Here is a 10,027-nt window from a genome sequence, read left to right as displayed (position 1 = left end):
ATATATATATATATATATATATATATATAATTCTTTTTGTTATGAGGCTCAATTCTTGAGTTTATTGGCAAGTTTTGCTCCTTTCTAATGAAATGTCTGTCTTCCTCTCCCATTGTTCTGTGGAGAGGCAATAGAGGTTCTGGAGTCAGACTGCTTTTGAGCTGTGCTCTATCATTTGCTATTTTTAACTTGGGCAAGCCACTTAGCCTTCTTTGGGTCTCCATGTTCCTATCTGTGAGATGGGGCTTCTCAAAGCACATGTATCATGGGATTATCCCGAGACTGACTGAAACTGCTTGTGAAATGCTGTGTAAACCTTACCTGCTATTGTCATTTTTTCCACATCCTTTTTCTTTACGATGTGTAATAGCTAACTACATATAAATGGTGTTGTTAACCACATTCATGATGTAAGTTTTCTCCACCAGATTATCTCTCTTTGTAGTATCTTGTGTCATAAAAAGTTAAAGCAGATAATAACACTTTGAACAAAAATATCTTTGTGTGAAGTTAAATTTAATCTGTGTTCGTGAATCTTCTTCTCTTTTCCAAATTGTACACAGCAACCACACCTGGAAGATGTAACACTATTATATGTATACATGCATTAAGTGTTCTCATATATGTACAATGACTTAAAAATACCATGCCATCTATAAGGATTACAGCTTTCTTCTTCATCAAGGGTCTTTGCATGGCTAGACTTCATTCTCTTTAATGGCTGTGTAGAAGTCCATCGTATGTTTTTACGCTCATTTTTCTAACTATTTCTAATGGCACACTATTTTTAGACATTTTATATATCTTCAGGTTTCCTCTAGTACAAACAGTATCAAAATGAAAATCCTTATACATGTCTTTGCACAGTGTGTGAGTATATCTGAAAGAAAATTCTCTACAACTGAAACTATTAACACCAAAGTGTACATGTACAAATCTGGCTCTTTTGTATAAATAACAATTTTTCTTGTCTGTACATTTTTTTTGCCTTCACCCTTGAAAATTGGAAATTTGAATCTGAGCCCTTTGAGGTAGAGTCATGATTTTCCTTGCTTCTGGAAAATCTTTTACTTCTATAATTAGATTTGTTTCTCCTCCATCCACTTCATTTTTTCCTTCTGTAGTTCTTATTTTATGGACAGGTACATATTCTCTGCATGTCTTTCTCTCTATTTTGCAAGGGTTAGTTTTTTCAGACACTGACTGGCACTCCGGAGTGTCTGCTCTGCTACTTAGATGACTTCTCTTAAGTTTCTACTTCACCAGTCATGCCCTTAATTTCCGAGATCAACCTTTCTTTTCTCCTAGAAGTCTATTCACACATTAAAACACTTTTGAACCTTCCCCGTGAAATCAAACCAGACTTTTAAAAAAAAAACATGCTCTCTATCCTGAATTAATTCACTGAGATCATTTGCATATTTGTTCTCCCCTTAAATGCTGTTAATTCTCTCTATATATACCTAACGAGTTATGGTTGCCCAGTCGCGTTTTTAACAAGCCCAATAGAAGGTATATTGGACTCCCTAGGGAAGCTGTTTAACAGCATGTGCTGTGAGCCCTACCTGAACCAATGAATTCAGAGCATTGCAGGTCAAGGTGTATTGATTAAGATCTGGGGCTGCAGAGGCAGACTCAGAGAGCTGAATTCAAATCTTGGCTCTATTAAAGATTTATTTATGCATGCATGCAGAACTGGGCTGGGGGTCAGAGATGTAGGGGGTTCACCAGAGGCAGAGTTTGGAGCAGAACAGACAGATCTATTGAAGTACACTGCTGACGGGGGCAGCGGGTGGGTCAGGAGAGGTCTGCCGCGCCATGTGGGTCACCTCCCTGGCTGGGGATTGAACTAGTGCTGCAGTGGCTGCTATAGCTTCGTGGTGCAGTGCTTCTACTTCTTGCTGGCTTATTAATGTCTAGTCCCTTGATTTTGTCCTGTGAGAGCACCCCAAGATGAGCAGACAGATGCTGTGGGGAGGCATTCTGACAATGCTGAATCTTGGGTGACTGCTATGATTCTGACCCTCTGGCCAAGTCCACTGCCCTTCCCATGTCCGTATCCTGGCTCCGGGGGAGCACACCTGCCGTCACATCCTTCCAAAGCAGTGCAGTATTTCTGATTCACAGTGCACAGCCCTTGCCCTCTCTACCTCCCCTTCTCTGCCCCCACCCCGACTTCTTATGCTCCAGCTCCAGAGTGTCATTGAACTCGTGCATTTAATATTCCTCACAACAGCCCAGAACCAGGGCCTTGCCGTTCTCCCAGGAAAAGCAAGCCCAACTGCTTTTAGTTCCCTTTTCAGTTTTCACAAGTGTTTCATATAGACTACCCCACTGACCCCCCAAGAGACACCCTTTTCCCTCAAACAGAATGTGAAATAAACCCTTGGGTAGTAATGACTCCCCGCTGGTACCCCCGGGGCCTGGAGGGACACGTGGCAGGGACCTTCATAACCATTCCTCGTCTGTTTCCCAGTGTCATGATGATTTTGAAATACTCAAAAGTAAAGTGTTTCTCCCTATAAAATAGTTAAGTATCTTTACACTGAGACAGTAAGCCCAGTTGCCACTTTGGGGTCAGGGGTCCAGACAGACAGCTCCCCTGGGGCCGTGATATGTCTGGGTGCAGCCTGCTTTCCCATTAAAGAGAATATTTATTCAAGACACCGATGGGCTTCTTTTTTGATCATTATGACTAAGCATGTTTAGAAAGCCCTTCTCCATTTAGTTTATGGGTTGTAGATTCCCTATAAACTTAGTGGGGGGAGGGATGAGAAATAGGAAATATTCCCTGATCAACAACACATTTCATTATAAACAACTACTCATTTCACACTCTTTGGCTGGGCCTGACCGTAGCTCCTTCCTTTCCCGGGCCCTCATCAAGGGCTTCACGTACTTCAATCATACTCTGCTCTTGGGGGCTAAGCCCGTATGTGGAACAGGCCCCTAGCACTGGTGTGACCCCACACTGCTGTCCGGCCTGCCCCGCTGTCCTCTCATGCTACCAACATGCCAGCCTCTTCTCTCCCCCACCCCCACCCCCCAAACCTTCCCCACTCTGTGAGCCCGCCTTGTGTTCTCCCTGTCCCTTGAGTGAGGACCCAACTCAGGTCTTCCCAGCCTTCCCAGACCACTCCAATTGACACAGTCACCCCACCCTTCACCCCACCCCTCACCCACAGCCCGTTCCTCACTTCATCAAGTTCAGTTCGTGCCCCAGGGCTTGCTTGCCTCCCCAAAGAACCTGAGTTTCTTGGTACCAGTGACCTCTAATTTCTTAGTAGCTGTGTCCTCAGCACCTGTAACAGTGCTTTGCACAAAGAGGATGCTCAGATATCTGTTGCATGCATGAACAAGCAATTGAATAAACCCTTAAACAATATTACGAGATATAGATATTTTAATCCATTTGTTTATGAAGCTCAAAAATGTTAAACAAATTACTCTAACTTTATGCAGAACTAGAGGTTCAGACCCAGGCCTTCTAAGCCTTCTAACGCTGAATCCCATGTCTCATGCACAAAGGTGAATGGCAGGACTTCATCTCCAAGCAGCTTCCAGCTGCTGAGCTCAGGTTCTTTCCCCACGACAGTTTCCAGTTATAACATTAATAAGAAGATGGGTATTGTCCTTTTACCCTTTTAAAGCTAAATTTTCCCCGCAGATCCAACTATATATCTAAAATTTGTGGTGTTTATATTAGGAGTATTTGTGCCCAAATTGGGAGCACCCTGCAGTCTATCTTGCCCTTACACAAGTTTTTGCCAGGAAAAGGCAAAGCACAGTTAAAAAAAAAAAAAAAAAAAAAAAAAGCCAACTATGAGAGTTGAAGGAAATGTTTTCTAGGTTTGAAGAGGTGGAAGCATGCTTTCTCCAGAATAGACCTTTGAGCAGAAAAGCTGCAGGAATTCTCTCCCACCCTTGGCAGGACAGCCCCCAGGTCAAGGACAGGATCTGCAACTGATGCTTCCAGAAAGCCCAGAACAAGTGGACCAGACCTCTTCTCACCCTCGGTGGTTGCCAAGAGAACACTGGTCTTGTAGCACCCTCTTGTGGGCATCGGGCTTCCCTGCAGCCTTTTTCCAAGGCTTGAAAGCAAAAGCTTTCTTTTCCCCAGCTCCTGCAAGCCTCTGGGCTGTGTTCACATCTCTCCTTCCCCAAACCCAGCATTATATCCTCCAAGCTCAAAAAGGGGTAACAGTTTGACTTTGTCCCTCGTGAGTCATTAGGTTGTGATTGGGAGCCCAGAGTCCCTCCGGAGAGTCAGGAGATGGAGGGTACCATGAGATTTGCTCAAGGGCCTGCAAAGGAAAGTTAGGTCCCCCAGCTGCAAGTCTCATCCATTACTGACCTCTGTTAGAACTGGCTTCATGGACAGTTATTTGGCAGGGAGAGGGGCCTGGGGGGCGGACCGGGGACTGGAACTCAGTCCCTGACCACCTTCTATAAAGGGAGTGTCAGCATTTACTTGGTCTTATGCAAGGTGAAGTTAACTGGATGTTGCTGCCTCATCAGTGACCTGCCCAGAAAAATATATAAAATCAGACATATCCATGTCTTACAGGACTATTGCGAGGATTAAAGGAGTTTATGAATAGATAGAAAGTGCTAGTGCCTACTAGAGGGTAGGACTTCAGTAGCAAGCTACTATTTTTTAAAAGTTCCCGTCACTAGTGTAGTTTTCTTCTGTGCGCATCCACCTCCCGTCTTCTGCCCCCCACTTCCCCCACAGCTTATTTAACCATCCCTTTTCTGTCAACTTCTTTTTCAATTTCTCCACCTCTACGCCTCCATTTCTTCTGAAACTGATAGAGCACACTGATCTGACATCTCCGGAGCTTCCCATGTGCGTCCTTTGATTGTCTCATAGTGTCCTAACACTGTTCCTTTTACTCCACCATTCCCAGTTCCCCAGCAAAAAAGCCACCAGCCGACCCACTAGCTGAGAGCAGGCCAAAGGTATGTGTGCGCTCACTCCTGTGCTAGGTTCCCAGGAAGCCTGGGGCCTGGCTCGGCTTAGAGATGAGCAGCCAGTGCAGCCAGGGCTCCAGGGAGCAAGGCGTCCGGTGCTCCAGGGAGAGTGGAGCCAGACTGAGCTGCGAAGGGCTGGTGGCCAGGCAGACGGCAGGCTGGCGGGTGCTGCTTACAGAACTGTGTTGGATCAGCGGCAGGGTTCCCTGAGGCGAGTGAGTGAGCGTCCCTGAGGCGAGTGAGTGAGCGTCCCTGAGGGCACCCACTCACTGATGTTTCTCTCGCGCTGCAGACCCACTCCGGATACTTCTCCAGCCTGTACCCCCCTCACCAGTTCGGCCCGTTCCCGCATCATCACTCCGTAAGTGCCCCTTCTCGCTCCCTGCGGCTGGCACCCAGTACTCCCAGACGGACAGTGGGTGTGCACCTGCAAAGCTGGGCCTTGCCCAGGTCATCCCCAGAGGCACACGAGCCCACCACGTTATGCTGAGGTGCTGCTGTCCCTTTCAGTAGTCCCGCTGGGACACACAGATCCACAAGTGGCAGGAGGCTGGTGCAGATAGGTGACCGGGGGCTCAGTTAGGTGTGGCTGGGCTAGAGGAACAACGTCTAGTAAGTGGGGTTCTGTCCTGCCAGAGTTCATAGCATGGACTGGTGGCCTGGCCGGTACGATGACACTTGGCCAGGGCGTCTTGTTTTTGCAGGACACTGTTCTTGTGAGAACACCATTCCTGGCGGTAGACGGGCTGGGCAGCTCTCTGTTCCTGCCAGCACAGTGCTCCAGGCCTTACTCTTAGTTGGGTGTGTTTTATAACTATTGATTTCTTGGCTAAAGACACAGGAGAATTACAGATCGCATTTGTATACAACAAGAAAGCGTCCTGCATGTGGCAAGTTCAGAGAATGTCAGGTGGTGTATTTCAGTTTTCGAGTGTGTTCAGGTCACTGCTCACACTTCACGCCTGCAGACAAGCGTCCATTCACCAGCAGGCCTGTTTCTAAATGTTTGGTGGTTGTTGCATGCCAGCTGGAGCAGCCCAGTGGGGGTGATGCCTGTGTCTGTCTTGCTCTTCCAGTACCCAGAGCAGGAGATTGTGAATCTCTTCATCCCAACCCAGGCTGTGGGTGCCATCATCGGGAAGAAGGGGGCACACATCAAACAGCTGGCTAGATTCGCAGGGGCCTCCATCAAGGTAAAGTTGCTCCCTGCATCCCACCTGGGTGCCTGCATCCCACCCTCCTTCTCCACCCAGTCCTGGGCCAGTCTCACATCAGCCGGGAGGCAGGGTCCAGGGGAATCTGGAAACTTCCTCAGGATATTCCCCTCGGCTCTCACCTCTATCTTTCATTCTTTTCCTTCAATTCTAACTGAATGAGAAAAACCAAGCCAGTGCTTTGACCTTACCACTGTCCTCTTCTCAGGAAGATAAAGCAAAGAAAGGCTGAGAATTTTTCCCTTGTTCAGGGGGTGAGCATCAGTTGAGCTGATGATTTCTCTACTTGTCAGTTATCAACGCTTTGCTCCTTTAATTAGTCTCCGCAGTAGAAACCCTTTAACTTTGAAAATTTTTTGAGAAGTGATGAGAAAACCACAGACAGATAAGAGGTGGCTGCATCACCTGAGGGCATCCCTGGGCTGAGCAGGATGGCGGAAGGTTTATGGCGGGGTCAGGGGTACAGACGGAGCGAGGCACATGCCCGCAGCCTGTCTCACTCCAGCACAGTGAGAAGAGTCATAGAGGCTGAAAGGGGAGGATTATTCTACCCTGGCCCTGCTCCAAGCCCAGCTCTCGGCTCTGACTCACTGGCAGAATGCTGAGCGCCTCATGAACCGATTTCGGAAACAGAGTTTCCGTTGTTACCATGGGACAACCCTGACTTCTGAACAAGAAGTCTCATGACTTGGAGTGAAAGAATGCTTACACTTTCTTCCCAAAAAGAGCTGGAATTTCTCCCACAACAAGTGTGCTAGAGAAACACACACACTCACACTCTAAGTGGTTCAGAACAAAGATGACTGTGAAGCCACAGAGGAATTTTATTTAGGTAAATCATTTCTCCTCTCAGGCCTCACTTACTCACCTGCAAAGTGGACAGTCTCTGTTGGGGGGGGGGGCAGTGATGGAGCAGCCGGGGCCTTTGCACCCAGTAGGCTGGCTACGTGTGAGGCCCCGGCCCTATGGTGGAGATGAGGTGTGAAGACCCCGGGGCCAGCTGCACATGGGTGTTTCCCAGTCTTCGGTCCTGAGGCTTGAGATCCCAGGCAGGAGACAGAATGTGATGGCTTTCCCCTCTGAGAGACTTGAGGGGTTCTCACTGACTCTCCTCTTTATCCCCAGAGGGGGAAGGCTCAGAGGGATGTCCGGATTTAGCCAACACATGTGGCAAGACCTGGCCACCTCAGTGCTGCTGCCTGAAGGGTGTTGAGCACCTCCTGAGGCCAACTACAGCAGCCACCCCCAATCACTGTTGCCCATATGGAAGAGGGTCCCAGAGGGTCATTGACTCGTGGAAGGCCACAAAGCTCCACAGTGTGAGCACCGAGATTTGACCAGGTTGTCCGATTTCTGGGCCATTGTTGATTTCACCAACCTACATCAGAATCATTCCAGCATCTCCTGACCAGGAAAATAGGTAGAGGGAGACCCGCCGCTAGGACTTCACCCCATGGCATCCCCAGGACCCGGCCAGGTTGTGTGGTTCTGGTCACTTTGTGTCCTCTGGGGTGGGAATAGACAGCAGACCTGACCAGAGGCACAGAGTGGGCGCTTTGGCCAGTGATGTCCGGATATTTTTATGCCAGATTAACAACTGCTTCTCCAGCAGCTCCCCCTTCCCCAGGAGAACAGGAAAGAAGAGGAGCAACATCAGCAAGACTAAGCATTTGCAATCAAAATTCTCTACTTTTAAAAGTCAGTCTGGTCTTTGCCAGACTCCCTTTATCTCCACGGATGTCTGAGAAGGGTGAGCTCACTAAGTCCAGAGAAACCTCTGTCCTGCATTGCCAGTCCCCAGGCCCATGCAGAGGGCCAGGGGAAGAACGTCACACTAATCTGTGGTTGCAGGGTGCTTAAAGGGACTAGGTGGAGTGCGAGGACACAGAGGTGCACCCTAAGAGGTGCAACACTTTGGTTGCAGAAGATAGCTGCACCTCATCACAACTTCCCTGCAGAGCACTGGTCAACAAGCTTCAGAATCCCACACAAAATCCAGTCAACATGCCGCACAGAGACCCCAATTCCAGGTCCTTGCTCCAGACCCTGCTCCTCTGTGATCTTGGCAGTATATATACTTTGTAGGGTCCCATTTGCTTCATTCATAAAGTGGGGTTCTCATTCCTGGTCCTCTTAAAGGAGTTTGCTTATAGAATGTTGTTCTGAAACTGCAGGTGCTCCCGTGTGGCAATCAGGCCTTTGGTCTGGCGGGACAGGAGACAGGGTGGGTGCAGCTTCCTTCAGAATCTGAGCAGTAGCCGCGGGATGTCACTGGGCAGTGACTGACGCCAGGGCTGACTTGGTGAGCAGACGACACGCAATTAGCCTTTCAGCCTTTCTTGGTTTGGTTGGGTAAGAGCTGGAACCACCAAGTCCATGATCTGGTCTCTCTGATTTACTCTGAGATAAGGACCTGCTTGATGCTGACTGTGGTTCTGGAAGTGGAGGTAGGGTCCCTACAAAGGAGAACCCCAGGGCAGGTCTGTGTGAGGAGTGCTGGAGGGCCTCCGTCCCCGACACAGCACTGTCTGTTTTTTTCAACGGCGGTTGCTGCTCTGCAGTTGAAACTGCCAGGTGTTCTGCCCACAGCGAAGTTCACTCATTGATAGCCTGTGTCTCACATTCCTCATGCCACCGAGCGGACAGGACCTGTGACCTCTTGGAAGATGTCACACAGGGTCCGTCGAGAGCGTGGCATGGGTCAGAGTGCCTGCTGTCCCCTCAGGAAAGCTGGGGCAGTGGTCTGGGGCCCTGGGTGGAACCAGACTTAGGGTGTGATCCACAAAATGAATGTCAGCCACTGGGGAGGCGGGGCCTTCCTGCCGGGGATCCCCCGCCTGAGAAGCAGGGTTTGGGAGAGAAGGGGTGCGTAGTTGTGATAGCATGAGTCACATTCACTGTGCCCAACGGGCTTCTCAGTCCCAAGATGGTGCCTCCTCGAGTCACTGGTCTTGTCTCGCTTCAGGACACGCTGACCCTGGAATTCATCCTGTTTCTTTTTCTTTCTTTCTTTCTTTATATATTTTTTATAATATAATAGTTTCTTTTTACATCTTTTGTATATATTTTTTCCATCTCAGTTGTAATCCCCGCGGGTTTCCCATCACCTAGTCACCCATGTGCCATCACCATAGTCCCGTGTCCTCCTGTTTCTTAGCTCTCAGAAGCTTAGACCTAAGCCTGACAGGTGTGTTTGTGCGCTAACTTCACTCCTGCTCGTCCTCAGGTTCTTAAATGCCCAGTGCACTTTTAACTCATTTTGCCTTAAGTTTTGCTATAGTGCATTTATTCGTTAAAGCCACCTCAAAGTTATTTTTTGGAATAAAGCAGGATTTTTAAAGATTTCTCCTTAAAAAAAAAAATCACCTGAGATTATGCTTAGTGAAATAAGCCAGCAAGAAAAAGAAAACTACCGGATGGTTTCATTCAGCAGGAGCATAAAGGACCAGGGGTGGGTGGGGGAAATAATAATAATGAAATAATGAATAGACCAGAGACTTTTTACAGGGGTGGAGTGGGGAATGGGATCAACAATGGGGGCGGGGGGTGGGGGGGCAGTGTTCAGGAGTACGGTGATGGCACAGGGTGATCTGGTGATGGGAAGCCTACAAGTGAGATGGAAAAGGGCACAAAATGATGTAAAAATAAACTATTATTTTAAAAAAATCGTCCGATCCACCAATTGAAGTACGTTATCAAAGAGCTCGGTGTCACAGAGAGTGAGCTCCAAGAGGTTCTGAGTTTCACCATTTTGCAGATGAGGGAGCTGAGTGTGTGTAGGGGGGGGGGCTGCGGGGGAGGGGTGGGGGGGGGACCCCGCAGAGCAGTGCTGGTGCTGG

The 10,027-nt window shown here is 48.5% G+C and overlaps 1 protein-coding gene across 1 annotated transcript in view; it reads left to right on the top strand.

Moving 5' to 3' along the window:
* Window positions 1-10,027, top strand: part of IGF2BP2 (insulin-like growth factor 2 mRNA binding protein 2) — a 66,386-nt gene that overhangs the window by 48,329 nt on the left and 8,030 nt on the right. The window contains exons 10-11 of the mRNA XM_012730293.1: window positions 5,267-5,335; window positions 6,051-6,167. Of these exons, the coding sequence (XP_012585747.1) occupies window positions 5,267-5,335; window positions 6,051-6,167 (186 nt within the window). The remainder of the gene's footprint in view (window positions 1-5,266; window positions 5,336-6,050; window positions 6,168-10,027) is intronic.

Source organism: Condylura cristata, unplaced genomic scaffold (genome assembly GCF_000260355.1).
Source record: "Condylura cristata isolate star-nosed mole 26May11 unplaced genomic scaffold, ConCri1.0 scaffold00003, whole genome shotgun sequence".
NCBI lineage: Eukaryota > Metazoa > Chordata > Mammalia > Eulipotyphla > Talpidae > Condylura > Condylura cristata.
Note: the sequence above shows the minus strand (reverse complement) of the source record. Positions and strands in the feature narration are given on the sequence as shown.